Source organism: Apodemus sylvaticus, chromosome 4, assembly GCF_947179515.1.
Source record: "Apodemus sylvaticus chromosome 4, mApoSyl1.1, whole genome shotgun sequence".
NCBI lineage: Eukaryota > Metazoa > Chordata > Mammalia > Rodentia > Muridae > Apodemus > Apodemus sylvaticus.
Genome location: NC_067475.1, coordinates 14,359,138 through 14,380,384, shown reverse-complemented (window position 1 = coordinate 14,380,384; position 21,247 = coordinate 14,359,138). Strand labels below are relative to the sequence as shown.

General features: G+C 38.6%; 2 protein-coding genes across 3 annotated transcripts in view; one reads left to right on the top strand and one right to left on the bottom strand.

Moving 5' to 3' along the window:
• Window positions 1-3,023: 3,023 nt before the first annotated feature.
• On the top strand, window positions 3,024-17,860 carry Ctbs (chitobiase). The gene is made up of 7 exons (XM_052178989.1): window positions 3,024-3,197; window positions 7,839-7,977; window positions 8,408-8,616; window positions 11,278-11,449; window positions 12,985-13,082; window positions 13,587-13,748; window positions 17,170-17,860. The coding sequence occupies exons 1-7, from the start codon at window positions 3,048-3,050 to the stop codon at window positions 17,389-17,391; spliced, it is 1,152 nt and encodes a 383-aa protein (XP_052034949.1). The 5' UTR covers window positions 3,024-3,047; the 3' UTR covers window positions 17,392-17,860.
• Window positions 14,469-21,247, bottom strand: part of Spata1 (spermatogenesis associated 1) — a 27,362-nt gene continuing 20,583 nt past the window's right edge. For both annotated transcript variants that reach the window (XM_052178991.1, XM_052178993.1), the window contains 2 exons: window positions 19,296-19,383; window positions 14,469-16,341 (listed from right to left, as the gene is read on the bottom strand). In XM_052178991.1, the coding sequence (XP_052034951.1) occupies window positions 16,319-16,341; window positions 19,296-19,383 (111 nt within the window). In that variant the 3' untranslated portion in view covers window positions 14,469-16,318. The remainder of the gene's footprint in view (window positions 16,342-19,295; window positions 19,384-21,247) is intronic.

Sequence of the window (21,247 nt, the reverse complement as noted above, 5' to 3'; positions counted from 1 at the left end):
GGGATAAGATAATTTCCAGCTCAAGGTTAAGAAACTATCTGTAATATTAGTATTCTTTAGAATGCTGGGTTGGTTAGTGTCTTAGTCAGGGTTTCTATTCCTGCACAAACATCATGACCAAGAAACAAGTTGGGGAGGAAAGGGTTTATTGAGCTTACAACTTCCACATTGCAGTTCATCACTAAAGGAAGTCAGGAACTGGAACTCAAGCAGGGTTGGAAGCAGGAGCTGATGCAGAGGCCATGGAGGGATGTTTTTTACTGGCTTGCTCAGCCTGCTCTCTTATAGAACCCAAGAGCACCAGCCCAAAGGTGGTACCACCCACAAGGGGCCCTCCCCACTTGATCACTAATTGAGAAAATGCCCCACAGCTGGATCTCATGGAGGCACTTCCCCAACTGAAGCTCCTTTCTCTGTGATAACTCTAGCCTGTGTCAAGTTGACACACAAAACTAGCCAGTACAGTTAGTAAAATGGTAAACTTCCTGACAGAGCCAAGCAAAAGCTGACACCTACTTTCTTTTTCTTTTTTCTCTTTTTCTTTTCTTTTCTTTTTGTTGTTTGTTGTTTGCTTGGTTTTTGGGTTTTTTTTTTTTTTTTTTTTTTTTTAAGACAGGATCTCACCATGTAGCCCTGGCTGTCCTGGAACTCACTGTGTGGACCAGGATGGCCTTGACTCAGAAGCAATCTGCTTGCCTCTGCTTCCTGAGTGCTGGTACCATAATTCCCAGCTTTGAAACCTACTCCTCATGGAAGGGAAAGATGGGTGTGAGGTGGGCTGAAGGAGCCACTGTTCGAAACCAGGTACGGATGGCCATGGGGAGTTTAGAAGTTATCGTGGTGCTCTGTGCTGTAGGCTTTGTCTGAGCCTTAAACAGTCCCCCCAGTGCTGACTGGTTCCTCTGTCAGGAAAATAGACTGTAGACATTCCTAACAAATTGAGATTACCATTAAAAATGGAGGTACTATGGCCCTGAGACGCTGTGCAGTTTTACCTGAGCAGAGAGATTACTTGCTCAAAGGCCAGATGAAGATAGGCTCGGGAGTGGTGTGAATATTCCCCCTCCCTGATGGAAAGTGGAGACCATTTCATATCATTGTTAAGATCACTGACGTGGAACTACTTTGTCCAGGTTACAATCTCAGCTTACCTCACCCTACTGTCATCAAGCCCTTGAGGCACAAACCAGGTTTCAGATGGAAAAACACTGAAAAACAAGAGTGCCTATTAAGGCAAGGCCAGGCCAAATCCCTGCTTCACACTTAACATCATCAGACCCTTGGAACATCCACTTACGGTTTAGCTGCTCTGTAAGATAAGGCTGAGAAACAGGCCTACGTCACATGGCTACTGCTCTGATCTGAGGGTGGGGATTCAACGCAGATCTGAGCATGAGAGGAAAAGTTGTCGAGCGAAAGTCCTTCACCACATTCAAGGCAGGGGACTGAAGGAGGTAATACTGTATCCCTCAAGCCTTTAGAGTGAGGAGCCTTGATAGTTAACTGTCAGCTTGACAGGTTCCCTTTACCCTCCCAGCAGGCCTGTGATCAAGGTAATTGTGGTAGATAGATCTGTCTGCTACTCTGGGTTGCACCATTTTCTGAGGTAGTTCCCAGGCTGCATTATATAGAGGAAGGCTAGCTGAAGACCTGCATGCACACACACATGCATCCTGCGGACTGATCGGCTGTTTCAGGAACCTGTTGCCTTGACCTCTTTGCCTTTAACTGTGAGCCAGGAAAAAACAAAAAAAATAAAAACTATCTTAGTTACTTTTTAATCATAGCAACAGGAAGAGAATCTAAGACAAGAAAGCAACTCTGGTTTCCAGCCTTTCCAATCTTCCAAGATTAGAAATATATTAATTTGTTTCCAGGGATCCTTTGCTTTACCCAGAGAGCTCCTTACTTTGATAACATTTTGTTTGGTTCTGGGAAAAGAATTTATATCGTTTAAATTTTTATTGGTGTTTAGGGAGTTTACAATAAATTTAAGCTCATATGCTATAATTGGTATGTTAATTGTCATTATGAGTTTAATGACATTCGATTTCCTTTATAGTCATAAAGAGAATTTTTTATTCCTGTTGATACTTAAACAGAAGAATCCCCAAAGAAACGCAGTAATCTTTAAAGTGTGGTCTCCTTCCAGCCTTCACTACCCTCTCTGCGCAGAGCAATCTAGGCCACGCCCCCAGGAGCCCATGAGCCTGTTGGAGCTCCCCTTTCCTATTCTCATAGCAAAAGGAAAGGCTTTTCATGAGGTCATAACTCTCATGCAAAATCACCGCACAGAGTTTATCTTTAAATTCTTTTTATTTATGCTGGAAAATCACAATACACACTTAACCAAACATCGGGTAATATGACAATAATATCGCCCCGTCTATTTTACATTTTTAAAAAAATATCCCGTGTAGAGTCATGGAAAAGAATGCCTAGTAGGGTCTCAAACCGACTGAAATTTAAAAAGAAAACAGGAGTTCTTGGGGTTTTACAGGGAACTTATTATTTATTTACCACAAGCCAAGCATTGTGCTGAACTTTAGACATGGGTGGGCTGGGGGGAGCAATACCAAACAAGCGATTCAAAAACGACTGTAAGATGAATGAGCAGAAAATTTTCAGACCACGCGATCATGAAATGGTGTAGAGCCAAAGAGTAATGGAGAGAATAAAAGTGGTAGAGTTTTTTGTTTTGGGGTTTTGGGGGGGGAGGGGGATTTAGAGACAGGGTTTCTCTGTGTAGCCCTGGCTACAGTTACCTGGGTCAAAACTGTTTACCTAGCCCTTCCTAGCACTGGAGTGTAGGGAAGACCCCCGTCACATTTTACATTTACTCATAGGAAGTGCCTCCAGCCGCCGGGTGGGATCCTACTCACTCGCTGCAAGTCGAACTTCTAAAGCCCACCTACCAGGCAGCAGGCCGGGTCGCGCTCAGTTTAGCAGCAGGCCCCGCCCCTCGACAGAGACCCCGCCCCGCCCCGCCCACCCGACATAGGGCCCGCCCTTCAAGGGACGTCATTCCCGCAGCCTCCACCCTAGGCATGGCGCTGATTGACCTCCCGGAACTCACTCTGCTGCTGCTGCAGCTGCTGCTGCTGCCGCCGACACTACTGGCACGGCTCTCGGCCGGGGACTGCCCGTGCTCCGAGACCGCTCTCTGCCGACCGATCCGCCATCGCCCCGACTTCGAGGTCAGCACTCCCTTTGCCTGTCGGTCTGATACACCAGGCTGTAAGAAGTTCGCTCACTGAGTAGCAGCCTTCACCACCTAAGAGCCGCCTTCTTTTCAGATTTCCTTCTGAGGTTGGGCAGCTTCCCAGGCCTCAGATTAAGCTCCTGCTTGAGCTAATGCTCCTGCCTCATCGGACTTCCAAGGCCAGCTTCTCCTGCTAACCGCTCAGCCTCCAGCAAGGAGAGTAAGAGAACCGGTTCTCTGTTTCCAAAGCAATGCACATTTAGTAGGAAAGTGTCCACTTCCAAAAGTACATCCGAAGGCAGTCTGTTCGGTTAACCTTTGCACTTTGTACGGATTAGTTCTTTAGTTTATGACGCTCACCAACCCAGGAAAGTGGCAAAACAGCTATTTGAGTTCCTTTAATCCAGCATAACGGTTTATAAAGCTTACAGACTTCACACTTGAAGCAGTGGTAAGACCACATGACTGAAGTTGATGACAGTAGCTGGACCTAGAGGGGGTCAGCGAGATCAGAGGGTCCAGTCTCAAAAAAAATGTACAGAGAAGGAACAGTTCATGGGTCTTAAACTTGTGTTTTGTTTTGAGACATGAATATGTAAATGCTTGTGTTGCATACATTGTTTAGAAAAAATAGTGACAGTATTTTTGTAGACTGCCTACTGTAGAAACCGGAACTTTTTTTTTTCCTTTTTTTTTTCGGATTTTCGAGGCAGGGTTTCTCTGTGTAGCCCTGGCTGTCCTGGAACTCACTCTGTAGACCAGGCTGGCCTCAAACTCAGAAATTCGCCTGCCTCTGCCTCCCAAGTGCTGGGATTAAAGGCATGCGCCACCACTGCCAGGCTTCAAACATTCTTGAAAAAGAAAAATTTAGGCCCTTTAAAGTTTCTTTGAGCAATGGTCATAGCAGCACTCAGATCGTAAGATCAGAAGCTAAAATTAGGGAGAGAAAGACTTAGCTGTTTGACAATGTTAATTCTAAAAATAAACCTTTTAGTTTATGATTTGGTGGAACTTTCCTACTGTGGTGGTTTGAATGGGGATGGCCCCTACAGACTCTTGTGTTTACATGCTTGTCCCATAGGGAGTGACTCTAGTAACAGGTGTGGTCTTGTTGGAGTAGGCGTGGCCTTGGTGGAGGAGGTGTGTCTCTGTGGGATTGGGCTTTGAGGTCTCCTAAGCTCTAGCCAGGTCTTTCCCCTGCTGCTTGAGGATCAAGATGGAGAACTCTCAGCTCTCTCCAGCACCGCGGCTGCCGGGATGCAGCTGTGATGATGAGGATTAAACCTTGGAACTGTAAGCTAAGCCCAATTAAATGTTTCCCTTTATGGGAGTCGCCATGGTCATGGTGCCAATTCACAGCAAAAGAAACCCTAAGACACCTACATAGAGATTAGTTCGATTGGCTAAGTAGGAATTCAAGGCACATGCTCAGCTGTTTCAGCCAAAAGCACCTCCCCTCAATTAAGTGGTTTTATAACAGTCTGATTTATTGTGGCACTCAGTACTTAGTGGGCGATATATTCCTGAGAATGTTTAATTACATACAAAGGAAATTATACTCATTCATATACTCGCAATAAATGAGGCCTCACTAGCGTTTTGCTTCTTGAAATGGGAAGACTAGATTGTAAGGTTCTCCTTCCCACTGCATATATTTGTGTGGCAGGAATGGGGGGTGGCGCTGAACTGTGCTTTGAGAATTTACCCATTTGTACTGGCAAGTTTTATGCCAATTTGACACAAGCTTGAGTTGTCAGAGAGGAGGAATCCTCAATTATGAAAATGCCTCCATAAAATCCGGCTGTAGGGAAGCCTGCAGGCCACTTTCTTAGTGATTGATGGGGAGGACCCATCCTATTGTGGTGGTGCCATTCCTGAACAGGTGGTTCATTCCTGGGCTCCAAGGCAGTGAGGAGCCTTCTTCCCTGACCTCTGCATCAGCTCCTGCCGCAGGCTCCTGCCCTGTTTGAGTGCCTGTCCTGACTTCCTTTGGTGATGGACTGTGATGTGTAAGCATAGGCTGAAGCCCTCTCCTCCCCAAGTTGCTTTGGTCATGGTGTTTCATCACGGCAATAGTTGATATTAGATAAGATACCACTCTCTACCGTGTAGACCTAACACACCCTTCCTTTGTGTTTTCAAGATTGAAAGTGGTTGCTATTATATTACAGGCTCTAGTTAGTTTTTGTTTTGTTTTTTAACAAATTGAGTCTTAAATATGAAAATTAAAACATTGAGTTATTCAGTTTCACATTGTGTGTAGTAACTTTATTGGATGGTTGCTTGGCAGAAAAAAATGAACTATGCATAGTTAATTCTGCAAGGTAAAGGGATGAGAAAATTTAGTGACAGCCTTAACAATTATGGCTGCTGCCCTGCCCAGCTCTTAGCCATCCAGTCTCCTGTGAGTGCCTACATCTCTATTTTTTAGTGCCAGTACAATGTGCCACCCCTGCTTCAAACGCTAATGGATTTGGGGAAATATTAACACTCCTGTGGTCCTCAAATACTATGTGAGAATGCCACCTGCCTTATTTTTTTATTCCTCTTTTGGCATTTCTGGGCTGCAGTTACCTTCTTTTCAGTTCCAGAATCTCATAATTCTTTTTAGTTGTGGGGAACTTGAGTTGTAGGAACTTTGTTCTTACCTGCAAATACTCACTCGCCTGTAGGCTGTCTTCTTTTGTCATCCTCCTGAATGCAGAGGTCCCCTCACATGAAGTCATCATGGATGGCTTCTTGCACCACCTGGATAGCAGATTCCTTGCATATGGAATCACCGCCCCTGCATTTCCTTCCAGGCCTTGATGCTACTGTAATTTCCAAATGTATGTTGGTATTTGTTAACCTCTGTGCCTCTAGTGCCTAGCAAAACACCTCTCTGCCATTTCCATTAAGTGTTGGCTATTTCCATAAATGGATATCTTCAGGTAAAAGGAACATGACCAGTGAAACTTTTGTGCTTCTAGGATCATCTCTGAGGGAAAAAACACTGGAGGAACATTAGCTACTTTAAAATTGGACTTGTCTACTATTCCAAGTCAGCTTCATCCCAAAGCACACATAGCAACCGAAGCACACATAGCAACAGAAGCAGTATCCAAGGCTCCATCTGAAAGAGGCAGAAGCTTGAAGCTCAAACTCTGTGAGCTCTGGTGCTCCAACCTTTGCTGAGATCTCACTGTGATTTCTTGCCATATTCATCCAAACACTTCCCTCCTGTGATTCCAGTTTTCATCCCTCTTTAATCTGTTTCTCATTTCAGCACAAGGGAATTTTCTAGGATGCATATCATTTCCTTAAAAAGAAATACTTGTAATCAGTCTGGTGGTTCCTCAGAAAACTGGACATGATACTACTGGAGGACCCCGCTGTACCACTCCTGGGCATATACCCAGAGGATTTCCCAGCATGTAATAAGGATACATGCTCCACTATGTTCATAGCAGCCCTATTTATAATAGCTAGAAGCTGGAAAGGACCAAGATGTCCCTCAATGGAAGAATGGATACAAAAAATTTGGTATATTTACACTATGGAATATTACTCAGCTATTAAAAACAATGAATTAATAAAATTCTTAGGCAAGTGGGTGGAACTGGAGAATGTCATCCTGAGTGAAGCGACCCAATCACAAAAGAACACACATGGTATGCACTCACTGACAAGCGGATATTAGCCCAGAAGCTCAGAATACCCAAGAAACAATTCACACATCAAATGATGCCAAAGAAGAAGGAAGGAGAGGCCCCTGGTCTTGGAAAGGCTCAGTGCAGCAGTGTAGGAGAATACCAGGATAGGGAAGCAGGAAGGGGTTGATTGGGGAACAGGGAAGGGAAGAGGGCTTATGGGACTTTCAGGGAGGGGGGATCCAGGAAAGGAGAAATCATTTGAAATGTAAATAAAGAATATATCGAATAAAAGAAATACTTGTATCTTAATATTAGGAGTATTTCAGGCAAAAGAACACATAAACCATAAAGATGTAAAACTGGTGGTTCTTCTCATTTCAATTCTGTCACACTGTGTTTATAAATGTATAAAAATGTAGTCGACAGTAAAAGTACAAAACCGTAAGAAGCTCCATGGCTCCAAAGGGCCATTCAGTCTGTACAGATGTTCACTGAGGGGCATGCAGTTTGAGTCTGTACAGATGTTCACTGAGGGGCATGCAGTTTCAGTCTGTACAGATGTTCACTGAGGGGCATGCAGTTTCAGTCTGTACAGATATTCACTGAGGGGCATGCAGTTTGAGTGCTACCCTAATCTAGACGAGTATGAGTCCATTACAATACGGTGGTTTTATTAAATACATATGGTTTGTTCTCTCCATTCCCCTCAGGATACTAACTTTTCAACAGGGCTAGCTTTCATGAATCACCCCTTTCTATGCTTTTTCTAGATTCTAGGAGTCTGCCATACTGAACATTTATAGTCACTGCGTTCTTTGTCTTCAGGCGTCAACACTAGCCAGTACTTCTTCCAGCTATGCAGCCACCAGTATACTGGTAACCTGACGTCTTCCTATTACACTCTCAGTGCCCACTGCCTGACACACAGAGGTGGCTCAAGTATCTTCATTTCAGTATGATAACCTCAGTTTAAGTGCTGGTGCCTACCCCTGTTTTCCTGGCAGGTCTTTGTATTTGATGTTGGACAGAAAACCTGGAAATCTTATGACTGGTCACAGATTACAACTGTGGCCGCTTTTGGAAACTATGACCCAGACCTTATGTGCTATGCCCACTCCAAAGGAGCCAGAGTAGTGCTAAAAGGTATGTTTTTAGCAGACACACGTCTAGCCAATGCAAAAAAAAAAAAAAAAAGTGTACTGTTTACTATAGTCCTTTTTTTTCAAAATTTTAGTTGTAGATACCATTAAATCTATTCCACAAATAGATTTTTAAAAATAAATAGGCCTATTTCTTGTTTTTGAGCAAATGTGATTGCCTAGTTATAACATGCCAACCTTTAGTAACAGTCTATAAGTTCTGCTTCTAATTGAGGATGATTTTAGCCCGCAATGACTATTTTGAAGATTAGTAGCAATGGCTGTTATTTGGTACTAGTTCTCCACTTGGAAAGCACATTAGAGGCTTAATATTCCAAAATTTATGGTTTCAAAGACATTGTTATCTCTTTGGGAGTGGCTTTGAGAAGTAGTTTTACCTATGAAAAGTATCCATATGTCTCTTCTTTCCAAAGGTGATGTATCCCTCAAGGATATCATTGATCCTACCTTCAGAGCATCATGGATAACTCAGAAAGTTGCTTTAGCCAAAACACAATATATGGACGGAATTAATATAGACATAGAACAAGAAGTTGATTGCTCATCACCCGAATATGAAGCATTGACAGCTTTAGTCAAAGAAACCACAGAGTGTTTCCATCGTGAGATTGCGGGGTCACAGGTAAATAATCACTTTTTCTTGGTGGTGGTTTTTTAATCAGTATGTATCACTAAGTATGATTAATGGCATCATAGCTTTATAGCAATGGTGGAAGAGGTTCTGCACACATTTCCCAGAACCCCTTCTGCAATGTTACCGTTATTTAAGGTCCTGCGTTTCTATTTATATCAAAATACTACACTGCAATTGTTCTATCCTCTTGTCTGTAGCACTGTACACTGTGGGCAGCAAGAAGTCAGAGGGGCCTAAACTGCAGAAAAAGCGGGCACTAAAGAAGAGGGCGCTGCTCGGGAGCTCTCTCCCTCTCTCTGTAGGCTCTGTATTATTTGCAAAGCACTTGGGGCCCATGAAAGCTCAAAGGACTAATTCTATGGAACCAGTTAGAGCTGTGACAGTACGGCCGGAAGCATAATAGTGCAGATCTCAGCACGAGTCGCCTTGTCAGACAATGTGTAAGTAACAAAGGGCAGTGTGCCTCAGATCAGGACTGTTAATCATGATTGCACATTAAAAAAATTCAGGATCTTAAAAATGAATAAAAACCTATGTATACACACATATCCACACTGTAGAGTCACTTCCAGTTATATACATGAGGCCCTTGTCTTTACACACACACACACACTATTGAGAAAAGTATATATAGTAAATATATTCTGAAAATCTATTTTATATATATATATATGTGTGTGTGTGTGTGTGTGTGTATGTGTGTAATATTCATCCAAGGTAGAGCATCATAAATACTATAAACCAATGATTCTGAAGCTTTTCTTAGGATCACATGGGGGTGTTTTTTAAAATTTCCTGACATTGATTCATTGAGTGTGGGATAGAGCTTAGGGACCTGCAGTTTTACCATGTGCTTTAGAATTGGCATATAGAGAACAGTCTATGCACCAGTCCAGATTAACCCACAGTGAAAGGTCAAGGTCAAAGGAACTAGCAAAACCAAATTTCAAATTTATCTTTCAAGTTTATATTAGGTGAATATAATATAGGAAGTTCATATATATAGGAGTAAAGGTGTAAAAGACTACCAGACTGTGAAAGATTCAGAATACCAGGCGGGAAAAATGCATTTTATTAAGTATATAACAGATGATATTAGAAGTTTATCCTGTGGAAATATGCAAACTTGGAGGAGAAATGAAGACTAATAAGTGGTGACAATCTAGAAGACCTAGAAGTAGAGGTTTACGGCTTAGAATGGGATGAGGAACATCACTATTGCCCTCAGTATTTCATAAATGTTTCATAAATATGCGTGGAATTAATTTTTAACATTTATTGGTCTGTGTATGAATGTGTGTGTGTGTGTGTGTGTAGACAATTTTGTGGAATCAGTTCTCTCCTTCCATCAGTTACAGAGAATAAACTTAGGTCTCCAGCTGTGGTACCAGGTGCCCTTCTTCTGAGACATCCTGCTGGCCCTGAATAAATTAACTAAAAGGATGATTTTTAAAGTTATATATCATTTATACAGAGTTAGTTTTGAAATACTTGCAATTCAAGGAAACATACTCTTAGTATTCAAGATATATAAATAGTAACAGAATAGATTGTAAATTTAGCTGCTTAGAGCAGTGGTTCTAAACCTGTGGGTCCCAACTCCTTAGGCAAAATGTCCAAAATATTTACATTACAATTCATAACAGTAACAAAATTTTAAAGTAGCAACAAAAATACTTGTATAAGGAAGGTCACCACATTAAAGGGGACAGCATTAGGAGGGTTGAGAACCGCTGGCTTAGAGGTATTCACTTTCTCTAGTACTGCAAGACAGCTCCATTTTGTAATCAGAGGGAATGACAACATGAGTCCAATATGTAAGCACTTTACTTCACAGCCACTTTTTGTAGAGCTGTTAATACTCAGTGAAGCACAGGGAAAAACCGTGACAAAGTCTGAAAGTTTGGTAAGACAGATTAGACAAAATATAAATATTTTAACATAAAGACTCATTTTATAATTATTAGTGTTACTGGGTGTCTAATTAAAGGAAAACATTTGGTGGGATTTTAGACTTTCTACACATTAAAACTTATTAATATTTAATTGAGGTAAAAACCCATATTTTAAGATACTTATCCTTGTTGATCATCTTTCAGAGTAAATTTGTCACCTGTTTCATTCAGCTGTTTCCAGAAACTAAGATCATTTAAGTGATATGCTCAGCATTGTGCGTTGGCAAATAAATCCCAGTTCTCTGACTGTAGGTGTATGTGTTGGCCCACCCTTCCATGTCATATAATTGTGAATCAGGGAATAACTCAGAATACCATCAGGCAGTAAATCAAAGACCTGTGTAGCCTGCACAGTAATTTAAAGTCTTCTGTATTTGATTTCTTTTCATATGCTTTCATTTCCAGCTTATTCGGGGCTCTAACATCATGCATTACCATTGAACTTGTTGCTGTGAATCCAAGCCCAGACTTGAAAACATTTGGATTTGAAATCCTTTTTCTTTACAGTGCTCTGCTCCCGATCCTTGTGTATCCAGATATAGATGCAGGCCAGCCCAATGTAGTAACAAAACATATTTATTAGAGCTCTTCTACATGTGTTAAATTCTATATGCATACATTATAAGCATTTCTTTATTCTCAAGTAGAATAAGGCAAGAAAATGTTATGTAAATAATATGTAGCTTTTTCACAGGTAACCTTTGATGTAGCTTGGTCACCAAAGCGCATAGACAAAAGGTGCTATAATTACAGTGGGATTGCAGACGCCTGTGACTTTCTTTTTGTGATGTCTTATGATGAGCAAAGTCAGATCTGGTCAGAATGCATTGCAGCTGCCAATGCTCCCTACAATCAAACATTAACTGGTAAGAAACCAAAAGAATGATCACTTAATTAGTAATATTTATTCCAAGACCTCAAACACTAAGGTGTATTTTAGTATTTCTAAATTATTTATATACTTTCTATATTAAAAAGTGTGCTTTATGAATAAAATACAATAAAATGAGAACTTTAGTATTTTCAAAAATATTTAATTTTACTTACCATATCCTTATGGGATAGCTTTATTATCATAGATTCTACATTATAGATAGAGATAGGGATCACATGGGTATTTTGACTTCAGGCCATACTCTTGTCCTATGCGAAATATTTTTGTTTAATATTATGGAAGTTACCAGGCAGTGGTGGCACACACCTTTAATCCCAGCACTTGGGAGGCAGAGGCAGAGGCAGAGGCAGGTAGATTTCTGAGTTCGAGGCCAGCCTGGTCTACAGAGTGAGTTCCAGGACAGCCAGGGCTACACAGAGAAACCCTGTCTCAAGGGGAAAAAAAAGAGTTCAGATAATAACTGTGTATGCATATGTGAAGGCTTATGAACTCAACCATATATATTCAACCAGAAATGGGGACCCATGGGCTCTGTATCTCACACACAGACACACACACACACACACACACACACACACACACACAGCTCAAGAACCATTTGTGTGTTGGACAGAAAGACTGGAAGAGCCAGAGTTGTGTGTTCTGTGGTTCCGACAGGACTGTGCAGTCATGAGTCTACAGCGTCTGTGCCTGTGGTCTGAGTGGCCCACGATGCAGCCAGTTAACATTCTCAGGAACAGCTGGAGAGCTCACTCATGTGCTTTGTGTTCTAAACTACAGCTTGTTACAGTATAACAGCAAGGGCATTGTTTATCTCCACCAGTCATTAGGAAACACACATATATTTTTTTTTTCACACATATATTTTTAAACATGGAACACCTGAATTTCTATAAGAAATTCTGAATATCACTGTTACAAAGTTTAAGATTTATAGAACTTTTTTTTTGAAGCTTTAGAATCTCAAATATCAAATATATGTTAGCAGTTAACACCTAAGTTAGTATGAGTTCTTGAAATTTTCATTTCTCCTGTATTTTGTTTCCAATATCACCTATACTGGAAACCATCTCTCTCTCTCTCTTTTTCTCTCTCTCTCTCTCTGTTTTTTTTGGATTTGGGTTTTCAAGACAGGGTTTCTCTGTGTAGTCCTGCCTGTCCTGGAACTCACTCTGTAGACCAGGCTGGCCTCAAACTCAGAAATTCACCTGCCTCTGCCTCCCAGAGTGCTGGGATTACAGGCGTGTGCCACCACCGCCCAACTGATACTATCTCTTATTTAAATAAATCAAAACAAGACAAAAAAATCTTAGAAACCAAGATATAGGACATCCAGTTCTTAAAGGATGGCTTTTATGACATTATAGAAGAAAACTCACCTTGTATCTGCGCAAATATACCTGTTTTTACAAACTTAAGACCTGGCGTGGCTGCCCAGACTCTATGTACATATCAACAGCTATATAAACAGAGTAATTATGTGTTTTTCTATCCCCATGTGACTAGGATACATTGACTACATCAATATGGGCATTAGCCCTAAGAAACTCATAATGGGTGTTCCCTGGTACGGCTATGATTACATTTGCCTAAATCTTTCAAAGGTAAAAACAATTTTTATTGGAATATATGTGATATTACTCTATTATATACTTTGTTCTGCTCTGAATATGAAATTTTATTTAACTATTTTCAGAAATGCATTTTGAGAGTAAGCTTTGTTTTTCTTTTAATTCTTTAATATCATGGCAGTTTCTGAATGCCATGCATTTAATTTCATTATCAATTTCATGATTACTCTGTATAATCAGGTTATTTGTAACATATCTTTTTTTTTATGAATTACTTATTTTATATATATATTAGTCCGCTGTCACTGTCTTCAGACACAGCAGAAAGGGCATCAGATCCTATTACAGATGGTTGTGAGCCTCCATGTGGTTGCTGGGAGGGAACTCAGGACCTCTGGAAGAGCGGTCAGTGCTCTCAACTGCTGAGCTGTCTCTCCAGCCCTATAGCATATCTTTTATTTCTAACAGTTTTGTTATTTTTATCATTTGGCTTTTAACATTTCCTCAGTAATAACATGCCCAGTTTTGAATTCCTAGGATGATCTTTGCACCATTGCGAAGGTCCCTTTCAGGGGGGCTCCTTGTAGTGATGCTGCAGGACATCAAGTTCCCTACAAGGAGATCATGAAGCAAGTAAACAGTTCTGTCTCTGGGAGCCAGTGGGATGAAGATCAGCAGGCTCCTTATTATAACTACAAGGTAAAGTTTCACAAGTTTTGAACATTTATACCATTTACATAATTTTATTATGTTGTGGTCAGGTGTTTGGCATTAACAGCTTACCAGTTTTACTGTTTATTTGTGTAAGTCTATCTTTGAGTCTGTGTCATCAGTAAATTTAGTTCCCCAGAGAACAATTCAAGTTACATTACTAGTGCAATATTCTGCTTGGTCAATTTCCTTTTGAAAGTTCTATAACATGTGCATATCACAAGAACTTCCTTAAGAGTTGACAATTATGCTACAGTAATTGTTTTTGAAAGGACTTTGGTCAAAGTAGGTTTTATGTTTGAAAGTCTCCATATGAAACACAGAGTAGTAGATGTGTCATGATATATTTTTATATTGAAAATTACAGCATCTATAAAGTTTATTCTAAAAGTAAAACAAATTATAAAGAATGTTAAAATTTAGAGACAGAAAAATATTACATAAGAAAACATGAAGAACTATGTATGGTGTGGTTAAAAAAAATAGGTGTAGCATTAGAAACGTCTATTCCAGAGTCAAAGAATTGTTATGTTTCACAATCTGGCAAAAATAAAACATTTTTTACCTAAAAAACTTGAAGTACAAATTATCTTTAAAGTTGCTTTGAATTATGTTACGTTAAGGAATATTGAAATATTAGTTATTTGTTGTCTTTATACTATTGACTGATGATCTGATATTTGTTTATAGAAAATTGAGTGCAAACACATTACTACAGACAAATAGTATTAAGAACTCTGAACTTCAGAATCAAAATTATATTCCTAATAGTTAAACTTGGGTACATTATAATCCTATCATATATATGTGTGTAATAGTTTATATATATAACATATTAAACAGTATTACTAGAGCTCTATTCTGAGAACTGTTAACATTATACATAGACAGGTACATACACATGTCAATATGCATGCATGTGCTATGTCCAAAAATATTTAGAAAACAGACACAATATTTGTTGTCTGAGATTTTTATTGTATGGAATTATATTAAAATATTTAGAAAGTGTTGCAAACATATAGCTATTGAACGTGGAGCCCATTTTAATCCACTTAAAACCAGGCAGGGGAGGAGGAGTATTTTATGGTTATTGTAATCAGTTATATATAATTTAAAATGCATATACTATCATGTACTGTTTTGAAATCATTGGCTTAATTTTTCTTCAGTAAGGTAGAAGATGCAGAAGCATTCTTTAAAAAAAAATACCATTTTAATTGTTTGTATCTAATTATGGCATACAACCAGTTCTGATCTAGGTATAGACTGTAGTGTGGTTAGAGCCATTACCTAACATGTGTCTTAGTGAAATACTTCTTTCAGAATGAGTAGTATGTGAAATCATGATCAGTTAAAGTCAGCAGTTTTCAAATCTATAAACCATTGGTACCTTGCTCTTAATTATAGTGATGATGGCATTCAGCATTTCTCTCTGTGTAACTAAAACAGTGTCCTTTGAGTGTCTCCCCTCCTCCCTATCCCTGTCTTCTAATAGAACTACTATTTTAGTTATTTTTTGAAAGAATTGAGTTGCTTTTTGAGTTAAGTATATTTAGTTTATTTCCTAGACACACTTTAAGATACTTTTATTCACATGTATTAGTTGCATATATCAATGTGATTCAGTATGGTTTTCAACACAATACACAGCATCCTCCAATAAAATCAAGGTTAATAGCATTTTTACTTAATCATTTTTTTATGTTTAAAGCCCTTGAACTCTTAACTCTTATTTATGAAATATTCCTTTCATCTGTCAAGTGTGTCTTGGTAACCACTATCCAAAACATACTATTTGAGGTTAAATAATTCATGAGACATTTTGGGAGCCCTGGAAACCAGTTAGTGGCTCTTTAATAACACGCTATTGTTACTATTTTGTTCCTCATTTTTAGTCACACAGTACAATACAGTTTCTGTTGAGCTTGAAAAGACTCATTCTGCTCTTTTATCCTGCTCATCAACAGCAGCTTCATCATGGACTCAATATTCTAGAACCATATATATTTTAAACATGCTTAAACCACTTAATGCACAAGATAAAGACTTACGAATGAGGTATGCCTGTACCGAGTGAGTCCACTCTGCTGAAATACACTGCAGCCCATTTGCTTACCAAGTTACCACTGCTCTTCAGAGTAGACTAATCAGGAAACTAACTCCAAGAGTGCTGCCACAGATAAAATGTTACTGGCATTCTTTCAGAGTTGCCTTTAAACAGTTTCCTAATGCATTAAAAAACAGTAAATAATTTTTCATTATAGTTCTGACTTTTTCTTTAAAACATTTTTCTCCATTTGTTCTTTTGTCAACATCTGGTGCCTTAATTTTCTTTCTTTTCTGATAACTGTGTGTTTCTTGAGAGGCAGTGTGGCAGGGTAGAAAGTAAGTGTGAGACCTCATTCCTTCTCTCTGTCAGCTCAGTGCTGAGTCACCTCCAACAGCCTCTCAGAATCAGTCCTGAAGACCTGCAAGGAGGCAGCACTTTCCACCTCCTCTGCGATTACCTGTTCATCTGGCTGATTTATCACAAACAATATTCATCTGTTGAACTTCTAAGTTGGCACACTTCCAGAAACTGTAAAGAACACAGATCAATCAATCAATCAATCAATCTGGTTTTAATAGATAGTAACAGTTATTCTTTTTACTTGGATTGCATATCAGAGTTATCCAGTGGAATATTAAGACATAAAATAATGACACATTTTATCCCAGCACCTGCCTTGTTTATTCAACAAGCTTTATGTAGAGTGAAAAATATAGCCAGGCAGTGGTGGCGCATGCCTTTAATCCCAGCACTTGGGAGGCAGAGGCAGGTGGATTTCTGAGTTCGAGGTCAGCCTGGTCTACAGAGTGAGCTCCAGGTCAGCCAGGGCTACACAGAGAAACCCAGTCTCGAAAAAATAAAAAAATTAAAAAATAAAAGAAAAAACTCTATGAATCTGAACTGTCAGTTCTGACTTGTGTTCTTCTGGACAGGGTCTCACTGTAGCTCAGGCTTGTCCTGAATGTATGATTCTCTTGCCTCATCCTTGTGGGTCCCAGGTGTTCATCACCAGGCCCTACGGATGTCTGAACATTTAAAAGCTCTATGGTCTGCAGTGATTCAAGTGTACATCTTAGTTACTGATAGAACAGATCAAATAAGGAATCTTAAGGCAGGGAGGTTCTTAAATAAAATGCCTCTTAAATAGAGATTAAGTTGTGTAATATTAATTGTTGCTAAAATACAATAATATATTTAGAAATATCATGTATACAACCATGAAAAGATAGAGCAGTAAAGTAATATGCTATAATTTTTTTTAAATTTTATTGCATGCATTTTGAATCCTTGGATTTCAGTATTTTTCCCTTGTTGTACTGAATACTTTAAATTTCCATTTTAATTGTTTTTGTACAGGACCCTGCTGGCCGTTTTCATCAAGTGTGGTATGATAACCCCCAGAGCATCTCCCTAAAGGCAGCGTATGTCAAGAACTATGGCTTGCGGGGCATTGGCATGTGGAATGCCGACTGTCTGGACTACTCAGATGATGCTCTAGCCAGAGAACAAACCAAAGAAATGTGGGGAGCCTTGAAGCAAGGCCGGGATGCAGATGAGCATTTCCTGTCAGACTATTAGACTTGTAGGACTGACCTGTATAAGTAGGTCTACCTTCTTGAAGAGATAAAAATGTATATATTTTTGTCATGTTACCATAACTTACTTATTGGTATACTCAATTTCACAGGTAAGAAGTAAAATTTTCATTTGTACTTGAAAAATACATACATATCTTAGATATCCAGGAATATAAAAGCAAAAAACAAGTGAATTTGCTCTATTAAAATATTCCTCCGCATTTCAGTATTATAATTAGAAAAGTTGTTTTCAAAATTTCATGCTGAATTTTCCCTGCTGTTATTGAAATATACTATTAAAATCAATACAGATTTTAAAAATATGTGTAACTAGTAGACAAGAGAAGATAATGGGGAAGGGAATGCATGTGACCACAGTATGTTACACACATATATAGAACATTATAATAAACCCCATTGTTTTTATAATTAATATATGCTAATAAAAGACCAACAAGAACTATATGTAACTTGAAATGGAAATCACTGGCTTTGGACACCGTCTCTAAAACGTATCCTTTGAGAAGAAGTTTATGTTGAATTTATTTACAAATCTTGAATTTAGAACCAGGAATTTGGCATCTCTTTTGGGTCATAGAAATGAGTAGGCATGGCTTTTCTGGTTCCTGATTCCTTACAGTACATATGAATATTTCATGACATACACACATTAGAGTCACTTAAACATTTAGATAGTATATGAGATAAAAGTAGGCATACACATGAAATGCGAGAATATAACAGTAATACCAGAAGGAGTAGATTAGAGCCACCTGAGGAGCCGCCTGTGAATGCTCGCCTAGGGTGAGCTGGTGCTCAGCTTGATCCTAGGCACTGTTAACGCCTGCTCTCACCTGGGCCCTTCACAGATTAACACTTTTTTTTTTTGCCTACTTTTCATATTTTTCTTCTGCATTTGCATTTTGCCTTTAAGCTACCTAGCAACATTATTCTTTCAACTTGTTCCTTTTTCTAAAAGATTATTTTTGGGCAAATAAATGTCTAGCATAAAGCAGTTCTTGTTTTCTTTCTCAAAGCAATCAATAAAGTTATAGGGCTGAAGAGCTGGCTCTGCAGGTAAGAGCACTGGCTGCTCTTCCAGAGGATTTGGGTTCAGTTTCCAGAACCACATGGTTAGTAACAACCCCAGTTCTAGAGGATCGGATTCACTCTTCCTGCACACACATGGTACATGGACATATATACATCCATACATATAAATTAAATACAAATAAATCATTACATTATATTTATATTATTTCCTAAAAGAACATAGATTAAGTGTTCTTTGAAATCTATTACAGAAGTCCTATCTTCTTTACATATGATAACCTTCCAAATTGGAATAACTGATTAATCAACTATCTAACAATATTATATTTTCTATTTACATAGCTATTTATTGCAGTAACAGTATTTACTTCCATGCTATATGTTGAATAACTTTGTATTTCTAAAAATCATTTTATATTTCTAAAATCAATATAAATTAAATTATTAGACACAAATTTGTTGTTCATGTAGTTGCAATTGTTTTTAATCAAAATGTGATTAACAAAATTGTGTTTCCTGGCAAATACACTGGTATTTACAAATTACATATGTTTTACTAATCATTAATTTTGCCATCATACTGATCTATAAACAAGTTTATTAAAAATAAGTAATTATAAAATATAGTACTACAAAATAGGTAATAGACAAAATCTTTAAAATAAACATCTACAATATAGATTTATGCTATAATTTATAATATCCACACAAAAAGTAAAAATTTAATCTAATTTTTAAATTTTTTTCTTTAACTGTTAAATCAACCTTATGATTTAACAAAACATTGCCATGAAACACAGTGACTTATTTGGATCAAATAAATAGTTAAAATTTCAAGAGAAATAAACATACACATTGTAGGTCGGAAAGGTGTACCCATTTTCTTCTGTGTCAGTTCAGCTTTTAATGTCTGTAAATCTGAAACTGCTTGTTTTCTCATCTGTAGAAAGAGGTGCCTTTAAAAAGTGAACTTCATCTTATCCTCCTAAAAATACATCATTGTTGGAATTGTCCTCATTTGTCTTTCATGCCTTCATTCTTATTAGATTTCTACAATAAATTAATATATTATAATCCCGTTTAATAGGTACACTTATCTAACTACACATACATGAGATAATGTCTTTTATGTGTATATAAAGGGTAGTTGAAATGTCTAAAAACATAGAATAAAACAAACCTTATTTTTTACTTTAACTTCAAAATCTCAGTGTGTAACATGTCAAACAGATGCTAACAGGACCCTGAACACAAGACTCTAGGAAAGGACAGGTAATTAAGAAGCATAATAGGATATACTTTGTGCCCAAGACACTTATAAGGGTCTTCCACCTTTGGTTTTCCTGTTTCATAATTAAGGAAATTGAGACAGCCCCGAGGCTCGGCACTCGCTCAGAGAGTAAAGCACAGGGCTGGAGCAGCTCTGCGCCTCCACATGTGCTGTTAGGGACAGAGAGCTCAGGCTTCCCTCCCTAGGGTAATGGTGTCACACGGTGTGTTTGTTAAGATACACCAGTAAATCTTTAGAAGCACCACTTCTACTCTGTTAACTTGAATAAATATGGTTGCAAAAGGCTCAGGCTTGCTTTTCTGTCCCCTTATTTGTGATTAGCATTGGTGGGAATATTTTAGGTAGTTCATTCAGGAATCAATAAACAGTACTGATTGTTTATCCTTTAGGCATTGTTAAATATGAGATTTTTCTTCTCCAAACAATAAGCCAAAAACTTTATTTTCTTTGTGTCTTTAAAACTAAATTATTATTTATATTCAAGTCATAAGTCACATTTGTAAGCTTAAACTCTCCATGGAAGGTGGAATCTAATGTGCATGTGTTCCAGACAGAAGAAAGCGGAGGAAGTCGTATGGAAGGTTTGGGGACATTCTTTTCTGCATCCCCACTATCTTCAGGTGTAGAAGTTTCCGCTCTGGCCTCCTCTCCACATATTGAACACACTGTTTTCCTTCCCTGGACAAGTTGTTTCGATTGCGTAAGTTATCCTTTGTTCCTTTCCTCTTAAGTCTTAAGCACCCTAGTGTGGAGCCAGGCTTGAGGGAAGTGAGGTGCATCTAGAACTGCCTACACTGTCCAAAGTGGTAAACCATTGTACGTGTAAATTAGCAAAATGTAAATCAAATTCAAAATGTGGGTCCTTAGTCACACAAGCTGCATTTGAAGTCCTTAATTAATATCCTTAGGTAGTAGTGCCAACCATATTCAACATCTCCATTCTAGAAAGTTCTGTAGTGAGTGGTAATTCTAGAAAGTGGTAATTCCGTACCATGAAGGTATTCTGGAAAAAGAGTGAGTGGAGAATTTCTGTGGTCAGCTTTCCAGTTCCATGTATATATGCTTTAATGAAAGAATATACAGTCTCCTGTTCAACAAGAGTTTTATCTCTTTAAGTCACAGTCTTATCTATCATGCACAATGGGCTGTAAGAACCTCAGGGCTGAAACAAACAAAGCCAGCACATACACACATATGTAAAAACTGCATCCATACTTCAGAGATTATTCCGATGATACAATCACACATAATTTTATCAAAAAAGTTAAGAATGCTCCAAATCATCTACTAAACATCTAGTATACAAAAGCTCCTACTGGAGAATTAAAACTTATACTTAGGCACTCTCTACTCTGAAGGAAATTTAGCATCCAGTAGAAGAGCCATGCTTCGTGTGTATGAAAATAACAAGAAAATGATTACCCAAGAAAAGGGAAGATGGGAAGTGGGAGTTGGGGCCTAACCATAGGTTTCTCAAATTTATAAATGTCTGAAATACAGGACCTCGAGTATG